This window comes from Pipistrellus hanaki, assembly GCF_964339955.1.
Source record: "Pipistrellus hanaki genome assembly, chromosome: 11".
NCBI classification, from domain to species: Eukaryota; Metazoa; Chordata; class Mammalia; order Chiroptera; family Vespertilionidae; genus Pipistrellus; species Pipistrellus hanaki.
This window is the reverse complement of record NC_140513.1, coordinates 55690439-55711860: the sequence shown is the minus strand read 5'-3', so window position 1 is coordinate 55711860 and position 21422 is coordinate 55690439. Positions and strand designations below refer to the sequence as shown.

At 42.0% G+C, this 21422-nt stretch overlaps 1 protein-coding gene across 4 annotated transcripts in view; it reads left to right on the top strand.

Annotated features, from left to right (window-relative positions):
* The window catches only part of MLLT3 (MLLT3 super elongation complex subunit), a 254769-nt gene extending 234151 nt beyond the window's left edge, over nucleotides 1-20618 (top strand). For all 4 annotated transcript variants that reach the window (XM_084898097.1, XM_084898098.1, XM_084898099.1 and 1 more), the window contains 6 exons: nucleotides 624-699; nucleotides 2684-2813; nucleotides 5837-5936; nucleotides 11997-12068; nucleotides 13623-13694; nucleotides 20350-20618. In XM_084898097.1, coding sequence (XP_084754223.1) covers nucleotides 624-699; nucleotides 2684-2813; nucleotides 5837-5936; nucleotides 11997-12068; nucleotides 13623-13694; nucleotides 20350-20481 — 582 coding nt within the window. In that variant the 3' untranslated portion in view covers nucleotides 20482-20618. The remainder of the gene's footprint in view (nucleotides 1-623; nucleotides 700-2683; nucleotides 2814-5836; nucleotides 5937-11996; nucleotides 12069-13622; nucleotides 13695-20349) is intronic.
* The last annotated feature ends 804 nt before the right edge of the window (nucleotides 20619-21422 follow it).

Below are 21422 nucleotides of genomic sequence, written 5' to 3'. Positions count from 1 at the left end.
TTGATGTGCTTTCCCTGCACCAACAGGCTGTGTGCAATTAAAGGGCTGTTTGCTTTTCTTACGTAGTGGCAACATTTCCCCCCCAACGCATTGGTGGGACTTGGCCAGGTCTGCTTGTGAACGTTGGCCTCCGTTTGTGAACTGTGGATGAATGGGGTTAGGCTTGGGTCATGGCCTTGGACCAGAGTGAAATTAACTGGCTCATAATGTGATTGAACTAATGACCTTGGCCTCATTACCACTATGTTTTAACCAGATGAGTCAATCAAACATTGCGGAAAGGGTAGTCATGGTATCTTTTAGAAAGAGATCTGGATAGTAGTAAACATAGGAGTGAAATCAAAGCCAGATTCTTTCGTCATGTAACGTCCAGGTGTTTATCTCTTTGTGCTGGAGTTTTTATTCTTGTTGCTGCATCTGGTAAAATATGTGGTCAAAATGGAAGGGCACCTGATTCTCCTGGGTTAGTGTATTTGACATACAATGCAGTGTGCTGTCACTTTCCTTGTGCAGCGTCGGGCTGTTTTTGCAGAGCACAATATTTTTGAGCAACAATATTATTTTCAATACTAGCTATGTAGTGTCCCACAAATATATTGATGATGCCTTTCTCTTCTTTGAAGTCTGAACAGCCCAGTCCTGCCAGTTCCAGCTCCAGTTCCAGCTCCAGCTTCACGCCGTCCCAGACGAGGCAACAAGGTATCAGCATCTCCCAGGCGAACAAGGAGACACTTTTCTCATAAAACATCTTAATGAGTTGATTTATGGCCTATTTTCTACTGTTTTATTATTTGAATGATAACTTGGCTTTTATGTCGTAATATTCATTTCCCCTTGGAATGCACGTGAGTATTGTTCTGATGTATGAGGCCAGCCTCCAGAAATTCCCCTTTCTCCAGTCCCTGCCATCAGAATCCCATTTCACAAAAGGATTATAGACACGGCCCATTCCAGGGGGTTTCCCCAGTGGAAATGTTAGCAGAAGCTGGACTTGAAGGCTTTGACATAGAGAAAGCGGTTTTCACTCTCCCTCCTGGACATCTTTCATTTTACTTGTTTATTTTTCTACAGATTAATAAACCTTTTTCCTTTGGCAAGTGCTAATTTGTTGAGTAACACACACACACACACACACACACACACACACACATACACACACATACACAGTGTCCCCCAAAATATATACACACTATGTCTATAAATTCTATTACATTTTAAAAATGAAATGTATTTAAATAAACACTGCCTTTACAATTATTCAAAGTGTGTGTACATTTTTTGGGACACCCTTCATAAAGTTTTGCTATTCAAATTCAGAAATTTAAATGTTAAGACATTTTTAAAAGAAATTTAAAACAGAACATTGCATACATTTTTCACTTTTGTGTATGGGGTTATTTTTTTAAAAAAATTTAAACATGAAAAGGGAAGTCATATCGAGGAATCATTTGTTTTTAAGCATCGTATTGGACATTGCCTTTGCCATTGACCACACTGAATTCCTGATGGCCTTGTGTGTTTTGAAAGGGATTAAATTGTCGTATGTGTTTGGGCTAAGGCTAAGCTTCCAGGAAAAAGTAAAAGACACTGGTCACTGGGCCTATTCAGACTTCTTGTTCCACTGACTTCCAAAAAAGTAGCACAAAAGCAGAGAACTGTGGGCTTTGAAGAATGTGAGATTGTGGAATCAGGACTTATTTTAGAACTGAGTTAGTGGTGGCTCAGATATTTGTATTTGATTAGGCTTTAGGATTTACCTAATCCAGAATGGAAGTGCCTCTCTTTACAATTTCTTCAGTTAAGATTAAAAGTATCTATCCTGTGTTCTTTACATGTAGGGAAGTAAAGTGAAAATAAGCCACACTAATGAGTTTTTCTGTGGGCTTCTTTTTTTGGTTTTGTTTTTGGTTTGTTCTATTCTAGAATAAAATGAGTTATGACTTGATTTTTTTTTCTTCAGTCTAATACTAGATGCTCTCTTGAATTTTCTAGGCACCTGATTTATTACATAGTTTTATTTATGTAAATATATGCTGGTATTTTGCCAGGAATTTCTTTAAAAGTTAGATTAGAAATTGGCTGCACAAAATTGTTGTAACTAGACCTTGTGTCCAAGATCAATATGAAGATCAGAGATAGGACATTACACCCTGGAATTGAAATACTTTATAATCTGAACTTGACTGAAATGCTTGCTTGACCTGAAATTGACCTTGAAATAAAAGGAACAGCTAAACCTTAATAGATCAAAAACTACCACACAAAGGCAGCATTGCCAAGAACAAGTTACAACCACGGTGATTTATTAGTCTCAACTTTTCAATACATGGATTAACCTAACAAAACATTTAATTTACTAATAGATCTTTCTGTTTCTTTTAAGGGGATTTTTTTTTTTTTTTTTTTTTTTTTTTTTTTTTTTTTTTTAGGGAAGGAAAATACATAGAAAAACATTCATAGGAAATAGAGTTTTTCTAGTGAACATGTAGGGCATCTATTATGAAAACAGTCGTGTTTTGGCAGGGGTTTCATTCCAGAAACTACTAAATTTGTCTTGTAAATTGTACAGATATATATATATGAAGGTTCTTTTTAACCAGTGTTCAGTGCTGGTGTGTTTAATATGGCTAAATGTGTTTGAAGTAGTATGTTTGATTGCCTGGGGTTCTCTATCATTACTCAGGTCCTTTAAGGTCTATAATGAAAGATCTGCATTCCGATGACAATGAGGAGGAATCAGATGAGGCAGAGGATAATGACAATGACTCCGAAATGGAGAGGCCTGTAAATAGAGGAGGCAGCCGAAGTCGCAGGTGAGTGTCTTGAAAGGAAACAGGTTTCCTGTAGTAGAATCAGACCTTTTTACTACACCGAGTAGTGAAACCACAGCCAAGGTGTGAAACACCAAAACAGTGGCAGTAAATGGTCACAGTTGTTTTAACTTGGGGCACTTTCGCAGGCTTGCACTCACCTCTACAGGGAACCGTTTATCCCTTTTATCAGAAGGGAGAGGTTTTTCCTTTAAAAATTTTATAGGGAAAATGTCCTTTTAAATATATATATATGTATTTCAGAGGAGAAGAGAAGGGGAGAGAGAGATGGACACATCAATGATGAGAGAGAATCATTGATTGGCTGCCTCCTGCATGCCTCCACTGGTGATCGAGGCGGCAACCAGGGCATGTGCCCGGCCTGGAATTGCACCATGACCTCCTGGTTCGTAGGTCAACACTAAACCACTGAGCAACACTGGCCAGACTAGAAGTCCTTGTTCTTGAAAGTATATGCCAAGATGGCAGGCCTGATTGCTGAACTAAACTCTGTTTTCATTTGAAGAGTTTGTATAGATCCGTAGGTAGTCTCAGAATTTGAGGAAATGTGTTTGCCATTTGTAGTTAGAAATACATAATTGGTGTCAGTGACTTATGTGTGTGACCTAATTAAAATGAGGATCACCTGTGTGTTTTCCAGAAAATAAATTCCTTTTAAGTGTGCTGACAATTAGGTTCCTTAAGTAGCTTTAATGCTGTGAGGTATAATTCCACATTATAAGATGGTAATTCATGTCACTTATAATTAATAGTCAGCTTGAAATTGCCTTGAGGATTTTATTTCTTTATCATGAAGAAAACAAATAGGCATGCTTACTTTAATGTGTTTTGAGTAGGAAAAAAAATGAATGTACTTGAACTTAAAATCCAATTACATTTTTAATATATTGCAGTAAATCTTTCCCCATTATTCATTGCGATATAGAAGGCTCTAAAATTGCTAAAAGTAATGTGATCTGAGCCCAAACCGGACAGACCATGTTTCCCAAATGGTAATTTCTGGGTGTCCTTTTAGAAGAGGCTCCTCAGTGTGTATTCCTCTCAGATCCCTCAACACTTCTCTCCCTACCTTGTTTCCCAAATTCACCTGTCTGTATTCATTTTATTTTTGGATATATATATTTTTATTGATTTCAGAGAGGGAGAGAGAGGGAGAGATAGAAACATCTATGAAGAGAATCATTGATTGGCTGCCTCGTGCAGGCTCCCTACTGAGGATCGAAGCCATAACCCAGCATGTGACCTTGACCAGAATTAAGCCCTTCAGTTGGCAGGCCAACACTCTATTCACTGAGCCATACCATCTAGGGCTGTGTTCATTTTAAACAAGAGAAAACAAGGAACCGTATGGCCATGGCCTTATATCATTTCCCTTCAGAAAGTCTTTAATTTGACACAAAGGACAACTGCTAGGACAAAAAGGTCTAAAAATGGACTGAGACTTGGAGGTGAGGAGTGTATTTATAACAGTCAAAATCCTGACCACTGGCTGCTCTCAGTTTTAGCTGATGAAAAATGCTTGGCCTATTTAGGCAATTACCCAAGTTATTGTCATTGAGAAGATCTCGATACTCTGATTAGCTGTTGCCCACCCGCTCGGCATCCCATCCCCAGCGTCAGTGTGGGTGAGATCGGACATGCTTGTGAGCTGCCCGATGCCAGGCACATGGCTGGAGGCGCTCTCCTTTTCTCCCCGCCTGACGCGTGCCCTTAGCACAGCAGCACCAGCGTAACATTTGATCTTCCCTGCACTTGTGAAGTCTCAACTGCATAATCAGTTTAACTACTCAGCCTTCCACTTCAGTCAAGGAGCATTTTAAAGCAGCGCTTCAACTGAACACTTCATTAGTGTAATTTAGTTAAGAAAAACAAGTCCTATTCGTTTTTTTTGCTAACAGAGCATCCCCGTATCCTTTTCATTTCCTATCTTGTATCTTGTCTGTCTGAATTTATTACAGAGCTAGAATGTGATTGCCTATTCAGAGGGAGAGGAGAACCATCCAGATTTCTAAAGCGTTTTGTGTTTCTGAGAAGAACATTGCATTAGGTTCCCGCATCGTGGAAGAGAGGGAGCAAACACGGAAGGGCATTTCTGAAGGAGGGCATGCAGCCAGCAGAGTAGAATAAAGAAATGCCTCCTGCTTTGGCTAGAAGAGAATTCCGTTGTGTTCTGAAAAGAAAAAATAGGGAAGTGGGTGACACTTTCATTGCCTTTAGTTGTTGAAAGATACCATTGTATTTTTCTAAAGCATAATTCCACATGGTTATCAGATGGTAATTCATATAACTTATAATTCCACATTCTATACACTGCTCTAGAGTATTCCCAATGACTTGTTTCAGTAGTCAGACCTACAGACAACAGAAATGAATGGCCATGGTTCTAGCATGAGAAGCTTCACACATCCCATCCTCAGATGTCTCCTGAGAGCTGTCAGCCATGCAAGGCTGTTGTCCACATTCTTTTTAGCAGTTGCTTCCACTCCTGAAATGTCTATTTTAGCTATATTTGTAAAATTTTCACCCGCAGCAAAGAGGCAGGGGGAAAGGGGACTAAAAGGTAGTAACTTACAAACTCTGTAATTTAGTTAACCTTCTGCAAGCTTGGGTGACATGCTTGACGGTAGTAGGTGGGTGGAGCTAGAGCAAGGAGCTAAATAAATAAATAAAGGAGGCTGCTCAATTTAGTGGCAGGGCACCGGCTTTGGGCTACATTGCTTGGGATTGAGTCCTAAAGGAACCACTTCACTTCTGCGACCCTAGGGGAGTGACCTGGTCTCTCCTAGTCTCAGCTTTCTCATCTGTGAAATAGGGATCATTACATGAAAAATAGCAGGTTAACACACAACACAGTTCCGGATACAAAATAAACGTCGGTACGGGTAGTGGTTGTAGAAACTAAAGCACATTTTCAAGGCACAGAGTGTCTACCTGCTTCACTCTCTGCACCGTTTCCACAGATCTTCGTCTTTAATGATGCCTATGCCTCCTCTGTTTCTTTTCAGAGTTAGCTTAAGCGATGGCAGCGATAGTGAAAGCAGTTCTGCTTCTTCGCCCCTGCATCACGAACCCCCGCCGCCCTTATTAAAAACCAACAACAACCAGGTAAATCGCCGGGCTTGCACTGTTCAAGGCTAACATGTGACTGTTGTACAAAGCACACGAAACGTTTTACCCCTTCATTGTGAACAGAGTTCCTCTTGGTCTCCAATAACTGGTCATGTACAACCTTGGAAATAAGCATGCAGTTAGGGTTCCTATAAACTTCCGTTGTCCTGAAAAGCATGTTCCATTCAATGGGTTAATTAGATTCAAGAAGGAAAGGAGTGGTGACAAACATGTTGCCCATTTACTCTTGATTTCTATATGCTCTTGATTTCTGTGTATTTTTCCCCCTTAACAGTAAGTATAAGCGACTTAATGAATTAGGAAGCTAGGACCCGTAGGACTAATGGAAAGCCTGGTTCTTGTGCTGACAGTAATTTATGGGTGGGAAATTAACTTTAACTGCAGGTCCTTGGTTTTCTTATCTGTACATGGGGTTGTTCATGTACCATGCTGCTTATTAGGAGGATGAGAAGTAATACATGTGAAGAGCACGAGGTAGAACCCATGACTCCCTGGCACTCAGTTTGATGGCAGAGCTTGTCACTCTAGGTGCTCTGCCTCTCTGTGCTTATCCAGGGGAAGAGGACCCTCACTTGGGCATGTAGGGGATTGTTAATAAAGGGCACAGTAAATAGTGGCCATTAGCCTCATTACAATCAAGCTGAAGGAAAGCTTATTAATTTGATAATTTACTCAGAATATAGCTGTTTGGATACGGTCTAGGCAGGACTTTTGAAAGCCATGGTAAAGAGCTTTTCTTAAGTGATGAGGATTGGGATATTTTAGGTGCTTGCTAATATAAAGTATTTTCAAAAAATCATGAATATTGTAAAAGCCTCATTGTGCACTGAGTTGATAACTCTCATTACCAAAACTTATCCTTGTCTCTTTGTTTATATTCTCAGTGACCTCTCCAATAATTGCTTAATTCAAGTTACCGTGTGAATATTATTAATTTGAAATGAAAGAGCTGCATTTTCCTGAGATTATTCTGTTTCACGGGTGTCCTACCATTTTAAATGGCCTTGCCCTTGAATTTGGATTTCTTTTTTTGTTAGGAAAAAATGTCATTTTCTAGCTGAAGACTTTACCTTTTTCACTTTTGTGTGAAGCATAAGCAAAGAGTTCCTAAAATGTAAAATTCCTCATTTATAATGTTTCTCTACATGTTAAAGCCCTTGTGATTAAGTAGGAATACTATCAGTTACAGACTGACTATCAAGGAGTTAGCACTTCTGATTTGTATCCTAACTCCCTATAGTTCACGCATTACCCCATCTCCAGTGCCAGCAATGCCCAGGGCCCAGCCAGCTTTTGCCTCTGACTTGGCTGCCCAGCACCACAAGTATAGCCTTCATCACCTACCAATTGGCTAACTGGGAAACTTGGAATTCTTTTGTAAATTTGTAAATTTGTGCTTCAGCGTGAGCTGACAAAACAGAATTTGAACGCCAAATATATTTTTATATGCAATATAACCTTCCCTAGCTCCCTTGTGTGGTATAGGAGTAGATTTAGGCTGCTTCATGGCAGCGGAGGCAGCGCCAGGAGCGAAGAAAAGCGTTCAGGTTGCTCTCCTGCCCTCAGGAGGCCCCTCCAGCATCTTTCCCCGTGAGGGTTAAGTCTGTGCTTGCTAAGTAAGTGCAGCCCCAACAAACCCCTCTCTTGCCTTTCAAATCTAATAGCTGCCCATACACCCTACCTGGATGGGCAACCTTGAGCTGAGCCTGGCTTCAGGGAAAAGTCTGAATTCTTCATCAGACTCCTGCCCTTTTTTTTTTTTTTTTTCTTTTTTTTCTTTTTTTTGCATCCTGTCTAGCAAAACAAGAACAAAAATGAATAGAATCATTTATCTAGAGAGGGTAAAAATTACCTTATCCGATTAAACAGCATAGCATTGGCTCCTTGGCATATGTTTATTCAACAAATGTAGCTTCACACATGTGAATCATCAATCTGTCAGGAATACTCAGTTATATGTCACTTTCTCCATGGGCTTATAAGCATAATAAGAAAGTCCATATGCTTTCACTTTTTGCCAGTAGGGGCTAGCAAATACACATACCACAAGAGCGCGTCCCTCCTTGGAGCTATCTCTTGGAGCTGAGAGCAAGAAAAGCTTTTTAAAACTCGATGTAATACTGTTTCTTAACCCCTCAAATCACCTGCAGTGGGCCAGGTGTGATGCTATCCCTTTTAATCAGTGTTCTAGAACTTCCTAAAAACCTTGTAGTCTTCTTACTCGTCTCCCTTAATTCCTCAGGCCTCAGAAGTGAAATAGTAAACAGTTCTTAAAAATTGAAAAGTCTATAAATTTCACCTGGAATGTCTTTCCAGCCCTATATTTGAGTGTGGGGGAGTGATTAACCAAGGTTTCACATCAAATAAAACAAACAGAAACGTGCTGGGAAGGCCTAACGGAAATAGGAAGACTCAGTTTTCTTCTTTCATGCCCCTTTGCTGTTCTCTGCACATTGATAATGACCTCTCGGGTTTCTGTTAGTTACCAGGCAACCCTGAGCTTCCTTACCTTTCCTCAAAGTCTCCCAGGGCCACAGGAAGAAGGAAAATGCTAATTGAGTCAAACATTTTCTAACTATTGGGGGAGAAAAAAGTGGACAGAGAGACAGCCACATGTCAACAAAGCAAGTAATTAACCCGAGTATTGTTAGGAGCAACCAGAGATCATTAACATGAATGCCCTATCAGCAGAGAATCCATCTGCTGAATAATTGAGTTGTCAATCCTCACAAAGGGATACAGAAAAAAATAATAATCCCAAAATTTTAATTCTGAACCCGTATCCTCAGATTAAGGATAGAAGTGCAACTCACCAGAGTTCTATTTTTCAGACACGGCCCTGTGTGTATATATGATGCTCTTCCTAGTCTGGGTGGCTGTTTCCCTCAGTACAACCATAGGGAATCTTAGTGAAGGCTGTGCTATTCGAACCAGAGATGGGTGTCTGTGTGTGTGTGTGTGTGTGTGTGTGTGTGTGTGTGTGTGTGTGTGGTTTTGTTTGTTTGCTTGCTTTTTACTTCAACCTTCCTGATGTGAATTTAAAGCAACATCAAAATCCTAGATCCTTTTTGGCTGAGAGTACGCATGGGCAGGAGGAGAGAGGGGCCTTGAAGGAAGGAAGTGATCCATGGGACCTGAGTTAATATTCAGAATATCATAAATCACCTACGCGCCTGCGAGGCAGGCTGAATGAAATTAAAGAGTCTATCCAGTCAAACTGGTTTGAAATAAGCCCCTTGGAAGACAAGGTGCTGTACTTTTATATTCTGGAGTCATTTCCTCAAAGATAAGAAATGATCATAAATAAAACAATTGTCTGCAGCACGGCTCAGCTCTCTCCGAACGGTTTTGACAAAGCTGTTTATTTTGGAGCAGGGAGAGATCAAAGGAGGAAGATTAACGGAGGCCTCTCCGGGCAGCCGCTCTGTAACTTGAGGCGGATCGCTGACACCCGGAGCTTTTGTTCCTGCCACTGCAGCCTCAGAAGAAAGAAACTAGGATTTCAATGTAGTTTGGCCTTCTGTGCCGTCGCACTTACGGAATGTGCAGGGTGGGACCTAGGGGCCTCACAATGTCCTGTGTGTTTTCTGCTTTGAAGAGGAGGTGGTAGAACTCTCTAGGCCTAGTGAGCAAAGTTCCCTTGCCAATACTGACTTTCTCAGTCCCTTTGACCCCTGGGTGCTGTAAGCTGGGGATGGAGGGGGAGCGGGCAGGGTGGGATATGGGAACAAAACTTAGTTTTAAAATGCACAAGGCGGGCAGGTAGGCAGGCACTGTTTCTTTCTCTTGCCTGAAATCGGCTTTGCCCAGCCCTGTATCTGAGTTGGCGAGGAGTGCCATCTACTGACCTACTTACTCCTAGGTCTCTGAGCTGGAGTTTTCCCGTGAGGTCTCATTTCCAACAACAATAGAGAGAAGGAAAATCTAAATGTAGTGGAGTGTTTGGTTTCCTTTACAGTGGACCATGTTTAAAAAATAAATAAATAAAAATAAAAAGATCCCCATGCTTCTGCTACTAAGGAATTTCCTTGTATTTGCCACCAGGACTATATTTTAAGGTAGCCTGGTCATCTGCCTATCTTAATGTTAAAAACGAATGAAGGTAATTCTTAGGAAATACTCTGCTAGAGAGAGGCTCACTTCTTACCTATGCATTATTCTAAATTCAAAGGATATATATACCCTTCTATAAGTATTTGGTCTTTCCTAGAATACTTTTTTTTGAGGCCCCAAAATGTTAAATGAAAGGACTAGGACCTGAACTTAGGTTTCTGAGCTCAATCAGGGCTCTTTCCACTACAAATTAAAAGTGGACTTATTTTAAAATTTTCTTTGTGTTATGGAGTATGAAAGACCTTTGAATGGAACTGTGGTATATGTGTGTGTGTGTGGGGGTGTGTGTGAGTAAGCAGAGAATAAAGAGCAACAGAAATATGAAATTTCTTAAATATGCTTTATTTGGTATTTTCTTCCTTAATATTAGTTTTATATTACAACAACTCACTTAATAATGAGGTCCTAATGAAAAAGAAAAATTACTTTGCTTTTTATGTTTATACTAGATGCCCAGTGCACAGATTTGTGCACTTGGCGGGGGGTCAGCCCGGCCTGCACCCTCTCACAGTCCAGAAGACCTCAGGGGATGTCCAACTGCCGGCTTAGGCCCACTCCCCAGGGAATGGGCCTAAGCTGGCAGTTTGGACATCCTTAGTGCTTCTGTAGAGGTAGGAGAGACTCCTGCTGCTGCGCTCGCCAGCCATGAGCCCAGCTTCTGGCTGAGCAGTGCTCCCCCTGTGGGAGTACACTCACCTCCAGGGGGCAGCTCCTGTGTTGAACATCTGTCCCCTGGTGGTCAGTGTGCCTCATAGCGATCGGTCGTCCCACCGTTCGGCCAATTTGCATATTAGACTTTTATTATATAGGATGCATTTGTTAACATTCAACAATAAATTTAGTGAGTTTTAGCCATTTTAAGCAATAGCAATTTAAAAATATTTTCTTCATAATCATCAATTTTGTAGATTCTAAGAAATCAACTGTATTTAATAATATTTTGGTTTTTCTTAATTGGAAACCTAGCTTTCCAGGAAAGCTTATGGACACTATGCAAAACTACTGTTCATAGTGTAAGCTATAATTGGTTCACGTGAAAGGAGAGGCACCTGGTATTTTATCGTGGGTAAAGACATCGTTTCTTAAAACACAGAAGCTAGTTCTGGCTTTTTATTTCTTGAGTTGGAGGATCCCAAGTTGGAAACACGCCAGTGTCACTGATGACCTTCTTTATTTCCAAAGCTGCATCAAGTTAGTGAATATGAGTAATTTTTTTAAAATCCTCACCAAAGAGTATTTAGTTTGAGAGAGAGAAGAGAAGAGAAGAGAAGAGAAGAGAAGAGAAGAGAAGAGAAGAGAAGAGAAGAGAGACATCTATCAGTTGCCTGCCTCCCATACATGCCCTGACCAGGGATCGAACCCACACCCTGGTATATGCCCTGACTGGGAATTGAACCTTCAACCTTTTGATGTCTAGGACAATACTCCAACCAACCGAGCCCCCAGCCAAGGCAATATGAATAATATTTAGAATATGAAAGTCAGGTACTAAAAAGGGCATTTGAAATTTTGTTTTATCATCTCTAGCGTATGGAGCACTGGTAGGTAGTCATGCTGAAGCTGCAGAATGAATAATAAAAAAAAAAACTCCTTGCCCGAGGGAACTATAATCCAGTAGGACTCAGCTGCTGTACATGTGTGTGTGCTGTCACAGAGCAGCGGCCTTGGAAGCTTAGATCAATTTCCTTATTGTCAACTTAAAAACAACCCTCTATTGCCCTGACTCAGCATTTTAGATGTAAATAATTCATTTTCCAAGAAAAAGTAATATTAGAAGAGAAGAAAGAAATGTATAGAGGAGAAATGCTATTTGGGAAATGATGTTATCCTGTGACATTTCATCCATAAGTGCCTTTGTTCGGGTGGCTGGTTAACTAAGAAGTGCTTGAAATCACATTTAACAGTGTTCTCTTGGATCCCTAGATTCTTGAAGTGAAAAGTCCAATAAAGCAAAGCAAATCAGATAAGCAAATAAAGAACGGCGAATGTGACAAGGTAGGTTTCCAGCGCGTTCTCCGAGGGCCACAGCTCTGGCACGTCCTGGTACTTTGTGTTTCCCTGGATCTTCCCTGCTGGTCCGCCTCTCATTGCCTTCATCAGAAGTGCCCTAGAGTAGTTCACTGTTTAAAAATTTTATTTTTTAAGTTTATTTCAATTATTTTCTTAACTTAATTTTTTTATTGTTGACACTATTTCCCACCCAGCCCCTCCTCCCCCTTGAGAGTAGCTTCTTTCCAAATCTTCCTGCTATCTCCAGTGTTAAGGTTGGCCTTGGGCTTCCTTTTGCCCTGATCCTACATTGTCTGGGGGTTCCAGGCCCATTGGACTGGGAGGTAGGAGACCTGTGGCGGAGGTAGAAGGTGAAAAAAGCTCAGTAGTGGGTGAGAGGACCTCTGAGCCTCGTGCAGTGTGCGGTGTGCTTTCCCCAAGTGCACATCACACATCTGAAATCTGACTGCAGGACCTGCTGGGGCTGGTCTCCCATTGTGGGCAGGGTCCTAACGTGCTCTGCAGGGTCACAGCAGGCCTGGCTGATGCTTCCCAGACCTTTCCTTCACCTCCATTGCAAACAGTGGTAGGAACACCCAATGCAGCTATGCCAACAGAGACGATGGATCTGAGCATCTGGAAGGAGAGGTCACCTCTGCTTTTCCAGGGAGCTCTGGACAATCCACATGCTCATTGGATAGTGATCTCTATTTTTCATAGACATTCTTCTATGCTTTCACTTGCTATTCACTAGCAGTGTTGGATATAACTGGGCAGGCTTTTTTATATTGTTAATTTAAGGATTTGCCCTGACATAAATGGTAATGTGCATGGGTCCTTCCATGTTCAGACTTAGACTTTTTCTCTTAGTTAAGAAGCTTCTAAGATAACAGTGTTTGTTTGGTTTTTTTTTTTAAATTGAAAGTGGACTGATAACTCGCAACGTATCAATGAGTTCCCCTTCTCTCTGTAGAGGCATTGCAGTGAATACAGGCAGTCCTTGGGTTACGTCGGACTCGACGTACATCATTTCATGGTTATGTTGCCATCTCCCATTTATTTATGTAAAAAAAAAAAAAAACTTCCATCATTTCAACGTATATACATATGTGCTTTATGTTTTTTTTATTATTTATTTACCACAAGTAAAGGCCAGGAATTGCTATCTTTCTTTTAATTTTTTCTTACTGTGTCACTTCATTACCGCTGTGTATGTGCTCCATGTGAGTGACATAGGTGCTTATGTGGATTCCGACTTACAGGGAAAATCGTGTTTACATCGCGTTGTAGGAACGGATCTTTGACGTAACCCGAGGACCTGTTCACTGAATCTCATTGAGAGAATACAAGTGCAAGAATTCTTCCTTTTAAAAGAGCTGGTTTAAAAACAATAGTTGGCCAAGAAGGAAAGACTTGGTCTGCAAAGGCCTTGAGTACGGAGTCCATACAGCCTGTGCGGTGGCGGACTGGGAACCTCCAGTCTGTTCTTACTGATCTGCTCTCTCCTTTTTGAACTGCTTCCTAACATGCGTGTTCTTTGGGGGTCCTCTTCTTTTGCAGGCATACCTCGATGAGCTGGTAGAGCTTCACAGAAGGTTAATGACGTTGAGGGAAAGACACATTTTGCAGCAGGTGAGAACTGCTTTTTGGCACAACCCTTTCCGGAAGTCTCCAGGCCTGGTTTGCCCTGGCTCATTGCAATGGCATCCGGAGGCCAGACCGGCCCCCATGCTCTCAGAACCGGGCCGGTGCCGCCTGCAGAAGTACAGTTGACCCTTGAGCAACCCCAGTTTGAGCTGCACCGCTTCACTCACATGGGGATATTTTTCCATGAATATACAGTCAGCCCTTCTGATCCTCCAGCTGTAGATCAAAGACCGCATTTTCGATCTGCAGTTGGGAATCTGCATATGCGGAGGGCTGATTGGATGCAGGGTTCTACCCTATTTTATAGGAGGGACTTGAGCACCTGAGGATTTGGGTGTCCACAGGAATTACTGGATCCAAATTCCTGCAAGATACTAATGGACTGGTTAAGCTTTGGGGGAGACACATGTTATATGTGGATATTCAACTGTGTGTCGGGGGGTACCTCTGGCCCCTGCACTGTTCAAGGGTCAACTGTATTTTGGGAGGGCACTCACTTCGGAGGCCACCCGGATGTCTGCTTTGGAGCTTTGCAGTGATGCTCTCCCCTCCCTGGTGCTGTGGGCAGTGAGGACAGGGCATGTGTAGAGGGGCTGTGGCTGGCGTGCACTGACCCCTCAGCAGGCTGATGCTGTGCTGTGGGCTGACGGAGAGGAGAGGAGGGATGCAGAAACCTGTGAGGCCAGGCTTCTGGTTTCATGCGAAAACAGTGATAAGGACTTCAGTCAAGTGTTGTAAACATTGGTGATTCAATTTAATAACCTTTTGCTAATACTGTTCTAAGGAAAATAAATATTTCCCTCATTTCTCTTATCTTGTACAACAATACATTCTATGGTTATGAACTCAGCTGTGGGATACTTGTAGCGTGAGGAAACTTCTATTAGTACAATTTGATGTGTTGAGAAGATGTGTTTTCGGTTTTCTTGCAGTTACGTGTGTCCCTTGCACAAACAGTGGCTGTTGATAAAGTATTTTTTTCTTTAACACCCAAAGGGAGAGTGGTGTTCTGAATTCCAGGGTGGGTTTTAGATTATTTCACTGTTTAATTTTTTTTTTTTCTTACCACTTTTCAAATGACTTGAAGTTAGTACTTAATCTACCCCAGCTGTGCGTGTTGGTGTGTGTGTTTTTTTAAAACGTCAAATGGCTGATGGTAACATTTATATTCTGTGTACGTTTTTGCTTAAATCTATAAATACTCTCAGACTTGCCAAGTCCCCTGATTGGTCTGATAAGCTTTTAACCTTTCTAGAGTTTCAGATTTGAACAAAAGACTACAGATCCTAGGATTCTTAATTGGGTCTAAGTTGCATTTCCATTTCAGTGAGTGTGGGTAGCGGAGCAAGAGTTCAATGGCTTACCCTGAGACTTGGCTAATATTTTTCTCCGGCTCTCTTCTGTAGAGCGGACAATTGTTCAGCCTGCTATTTACCGGTTATTTGGGGCTAATTGACTGAATGGTGATGGCAACTCTATTAACTGATTTCCTTGTCCCCTCCCAAGTGCCAGCTCTGAACCACTGCACGGCAGTTGTCCAATAAAGTTATTAATGTGCCAGCGAGGCCCCGACGGTGGGTCTCTCGGGAGAGGGAGACAGATGCTGGACAGCGCTGGGCCACCTTTACAAAGGAAGCCCAGCCACGCGTGGAGGATGCCAGGCCGTTGGGCACAGTCTCACCTTGGGGTGTCGTTGGCCTTCCCACTTTCACATTGTCCTTTACTTTGACCTTTGAGAGAATTCTGAGGGAAGACGGCTTGTGTGAGACTTGCCTCGAAGTGGGTGACTTTAGTGTTCCGGAGAGAGGGCGAGCGATCTCTATGAATTTTAAACCTGGCGGAAAGGCACTCGGGGGCGCCCAGCGTTTCACCCTAATTGCATTCCCAGGCTTCCTGGAAGCCCGCCGCCTCTGGCCTTTTGCCTTGCAGTGCAGCTGAGGCTTGTGATTATGATACCGTGATGCATGTCCTGTCACGGTTTACTGCTTAATTAATTCCTATTGTGAAACCGAGGGCACGGAGGACCACGCTGCTCTCCACCTTGAGAGCCGCTCACGCTGGGGGACGTGTCCAAGGCGCCCAGGTCTCATCCTACGACTTTCCTACTAAACGCATCGAGTCCACGCGGTCACTTCTGTTTGGCCCCCAGGCGGTGATTAATGTCATTGTCTTAGTCCAAGGGCAAGCAGGGCTGGTGCTCAACAGCCGGTTTAAGGAACAGAAAGCTGTGCGTCAAGAGGGCTCTGTCCCTAAGCCGCTTTCCCATGAGGTGCAAGACCAGGACAGGGTGAAACCCAGAGATGTCAGAGACAGCCCTGACCGATAATTGGGTTCTTCCTTACACCACGCGCTCGGCGTTTATTTGGAATGGAGACTGAGCACTTCCAAACTCCTCAGCAGCTCAGCTCTGAGCCTGGATTTGCGTCCCACAAGGCAGGAGTAAAGCTCCGAGGAAAGCCAGGGCTTCCTTAGAAGACAGTTCAGATAACAGCTATTGCACTTTGAGGAATAACTTCCGGGGTATGGGAATGAGCGGGGCAGCGGAGAGCCCTCGCTGGGAAAGCTCTGCTGGAAAGGATCCCTCTCTCCCCTGGGGAATCGCCTGAAGGACCCCCGCAGATTGGAGGCTGGTGGCCTGCCTCTTAGGGGCCCAAGGTAGGACCCCACTCAAGGCAGAGTCAGGTAAAGCCAAGTCTGTTTACTTCTTCCCAGTCAAGAGGCTGCTTTGGGTAGAAAGAACTTCGCTTTAAAAAAAAAAAAAAAATAGAATCAGACGAAGCATAATGCCTCTACCTTTTTTATAATGAAGAACCAGGGTTTGGGGAAAGGAGTCACCAATTTAACAAGTGGATCTTCCCTGATTAAAAAACAAACAAAACACAACAACAACAACAACAACAACAAAAAAAAACAGCCAGTGTGGTACCCCCTAAAGGCTGACATGGCAGGAAATAATCCATCACCAGTGTTTTCACAACAACTGTCATCTGAAGAATGAGTTAAGCAGTTTACATACGCATCCACTTCCCACGCATACCCCGTGCCTTGGCCTGCTTTCTTATCAGTGGTCTCTCTTTCTCTTTTTATTATCATTATTTGGAGAGACATTTATTATTGAGGTGTGATGCAGGGCACTGACACCAAGGTGGCCACCTGCACCAGCAGAGCAGGGCATTCTGATGGGAAGGCAGAGGGGTACCCTCGGGGATGACCAGGGTGTTGTGAGGCTTGTGGATCGTGTCATTGGAGTAACACGGGTGGATGCCGTGTTTCTGGTGTTCTAACTATCAGGATTTCGGGAAAGGAGCCCACAGGTATATTTTGCATATGAAATCTTTACTTAATTGAGGATGTGGGTACGTGCTCTAATAATCCAGATCATTAATGCCATTCCCTTTGTCAAATAGTTCCGACACTCCAACTGCCACCACTCCTTCTGCTTTTAGGCCATCTCTGCATCTGCCTTGATGTATTTTTCTTCTAGGCTCCCATAAAAATGTGGGCTCCTTTAGTGAGAGTGATCAGTTCCCCTTCATATCTTTGTGTGTTTATGGCTGCAGGCGGGTGGGATGTGCTGGTTCTGGAGGATGTAGAAGGACGGTGATGGAAGCCATGGAAACTTTTGAGATATTCCAATACCTGTGAGATTACTAAGTTGAGTTTCTAGTGGGCAAAATTGTTTAGTTGCTTTAAAATCAAGTGAATTTTTCTAAAAGATATTTTTCTCTGTTTTCTATTTATGAAGTAATTAGTAAACAGCTATATTGAGTCACAGAGAACTATTTTATTTTTAAAAAATTTTAAATTTATTTTGGAGACAGAGAGGAAGAAAGAAGCATCGATTGGCTGCCTCCTGCAAGCCCCCTACTGGGGATCAAGGCCACAACCGGGCATGTGCCCTGACTTGGAATTGAACCAGGGACCTCGGAATGCATGGAAGGATACGCAACCAACTGGGCCACACCAGCCAGGGGAAAGCTATTTTCTTAAAATTAGTTTTTTAAGGTTCTTGTCATTTTCAAGGGACTTCCTTTTAGCTTGTCATTCAGCTAATTTCCTTCACTTTCCATTCTCCCTGCTTTCTTCCCTTTCCCTGCAAAGTTTTCTTGTATTTTTTAAAAATCTAAGTATGTGTTCTCTGAGTTTTAGCTTTTCGCATTTTCCCTGCCTCATCTTTTTTTAGTGCTAATGGGATGGCTAACAGTCAATGAGAAGAATCGGAAAAGCAAAACAAAGCACTGGGTCTGGTGATTCATGTGCCATGTAGTGACTTCCAGATAATTAAGGAAAAGTTTATATTTATATGGTAGTCGTAATCATGCTGCCCTGGTCTGTGTAGCAATTTACACTTCATACAGAAGCTTCACTTATCATATCTCATTTGATCCTCTGCACAACCCTTTGTGATGGTAGGTCCGCTGGCATTGTCCTCATTTTACAGGTGAGGAAACTGAGGCTCAGAGGTGATAATGCCCCGTCCATTGCCATTTAAGTAGTGAGCAAAGCCAGAACTTTATTCCAAATATTCCAAAATCAGGACTCACTATTCTGAATGCTTTGTGCTTACCTACTGGCCTGCTAGGTGGGGAGATGAGTCACACTCTGGAATCATTGTCATTTGCCTCCATTGAAAGGCAATTTGTTTCTATGGAAGTTTACACATTTTCACCAACACAATGGAGCATAATGGATAATCTGCTCGGGAAGGTACTCTTAAACCAATCCATGTTAAATATATACTAAGTATTTGATTGCCTTGAAAGGTGTGTGTGGACATAGCTGGGTGTGTGTCTATGTTTGTTATAGATGTGTATGTGTGTGACTTATCCAAAGTTCTATAACTATTGCAAAAATGATGGGTGTTTTTTTTTTTTTTTTTGATCTTCTAGTGTAATAAGATTTTGCTTGATAAATTCTTATGTGAATATAGTAGTTTAACCATAATTGGGAATACCCCTTTTAATTATCTCTTGATGCATGTAATAGAACCAGTGGTTTAAGCAAGTAAGGCTCCCTCTGCACCTCAATCCCATAATAGCAGCCCTGGAAGTAAGTAATTTATGGTCAATGTGGTGGCTTAAAAGATGCCACTGAGGATACGGGCTCCTTGCCATCCTGCTCAGACATCCTTCACATCTTGCATTCCTCCTCTTGAGGGAACAGAGCCACTGCACTTCCAGGATCGCATCTTCATTCGACAGGCAGAGGGCAGAGGCCATACTCTTTACTGACAATTTCCTGAAAGCCCGGTGATTTCTGAACAACATTTAAATAGCAGTATCTGCCAAGTGCCTGTGTGTGTGTGTGTGGGGGGGGGGGGGGGGGGGGGGGGACGGGACACGTGAATGGGGAAGAGAGATAGCAGGTGTTGTAGCTGGGTGTGTCGCCACTCCCAGGAAATCAAGCTTCTGTAAGTAAAGAAGGGAATCGGTGGGCAGTTTGCTGTGTACGTCATGGGTTTGCAATGGGAGAAACTTGTTTTATTATTAAGCCAATAGTTATATCTGTAAAAATAGTTTCAGAGCTTGAATAAGGCAATCACAGCCAGGTCTGGAGTTGTGTAGCAATTGGCGGAGGCTCGATAGGTCTTTCTGAAGGTTGAGCCAATGCAATGAGAAATGAGGTATAACTATTCCAAACGGGAGACAAAGGCATCCTTTCTTTCTTCCGTTAATACTGATCACCGCTCCCTCCCCCCCCAATTCAAGTGAATCAATGAGCATGGCTATAAGTAATAAATATAGACTTTTATTCATTTTTGTTGAAATATAACAAAATGTACAGCCATGTGAATTTTAACAAAGTGAGTGCATGTTTTATAACCAGCACCCAAACCAATCAACAAAACAGTCCCAGAAGGCTCCGTAAGCCTCCTTCCAGTCACTCCATACCCCTGATCTTCAGGAGAAGAATTGTAGATGGCTTCAATTTTTTTCTTTGTGGGTTCTTGTAATCTTTTTTAAGTTCAGCAGTAATGTAATATCAGAAACAAAAATGTTCATTGTATATATGTGTGTATAGTTTTTATTTTATTTTTATTGATTTTAGAAAGAGAGAGAGAGGAGAGAGAGAGAGAGAGAGAGAGAGATAGATATGGGTTGTCTCCCAACCAAGGATCAAACCCACAACCTGGGTATGTGCACTGACCAAAAATAGAACCCTAGACCTTTTGGTGTTCGGGATAATGCTCCAAACAACTGAGCCGCACAGGCCAAGGCTATATACTTTTTTTTTTTTTTTTTTTAATAAAAAGGAGTTTTGTTATTTCTAGGCTGGACTTTCCATACATCTAGTAGTACAATCACTGTACATTGAATCAGTTACTAATTTTTAGAGGGCCTTTAAATTCGTTCTCCCCCCTCACAACCCACTCCTATTCCTAGTCTGCTGATTACTTGAAAGTATGAATCAATTTAAAGGACATGAGTGATGAAAACTGTTAATATGCTCTCAGAATTTCAAGGGGTTAATATTCCTTTGGCTTACAAATTGGCTAAGAGACACTTTGGTGCCATTAACAGTATAGGACCTTCTTTCTGTATTTGTTAAATGTTAGATATTGACCCCCTCCACCTCTCTCTCTCTCTGCCTTTTAATGTCCATTTCTTATTGCCCAAACTTTTCTTCTTTATTCCTCTAGATTGTGAACCTTATAGAAGAAACTGGACACTTTCACATCACAAACACAACATTTGATTTTGACCTTTGCTCGCTGGACAAAACCACAGTTCGTAAACTACAGAGTTACCTGGAAACATCTGGAACATCCTGAGGATACAACAACTGGATGCATCAAAAACTTGTTTTTTTTTTTGCTTTTTTTTTTGGTTGTGATATTTTTTTGTTGTTGTTTATAAGAAAACACTCAGAATGATGCAACCAAAAGGGAAAAAATAAAAATCAAACAACTTTCAGCTTTATTTTTCTTTAAAGCCAGTCATCATCTCTTGATAAAGGAGAGGTTAAGCAAACCAGCCTCAGCGGACCACTCTTCTCTCCAAGGACATGCCCGGGAAGAGTTTGCCTGGATAGCCTTGAAAACAAACAAATCAAACACAACACAAGAAAACTTAAAGAATGTGTATGGTATCATGTATCTCTCTCTGTGGCGGTTCATCCCACAGGACGAATGCATATTCAACACACTGCCTTATTATATAACTGATCTATTTATTATCGCATACAGATATCCTAAAGCCGTTGAGGGAATGACACCACAAGACATTACAAGTACTTGGTCCCGTGGATGCTCTTTCAATGCAGCGCCCTTGCCATCCCAAGCCCAGTGACCTTACTCGTATACCGTGCCACTTTCCAGCAACTTTTTCCAACTCCTTTAACTCGTTGCAGTCTGTATTTTTCACCTTTTGTCTTTCCAGTTCCAGGACACAAACGATCAACTGGGGGTGGTGGGGACCAAATAGCCACCCTGATTTTCTTCTTTGCGGTCTTTTTCCTGAAAGTTGGGGCCCAGTCCTTGACTGTATCCACACAATGATCTTGGACCATGGTAGAAAAAGCACCAAATAGGATCATGACTTGCTGTCTAGCCTTAGTCAATAAACCTGTAGGACTTTTAAACAAAAGTGTACATGTAAACGTCCTGCATCCAGCCTTGTTGAGCTGTCATATCAACATTTTGTGTGTCTGTTTTACTGTCATGATATTAGAGGGATATGGAAGTACAGGCATTCCACAGGTTCATCATTTTTA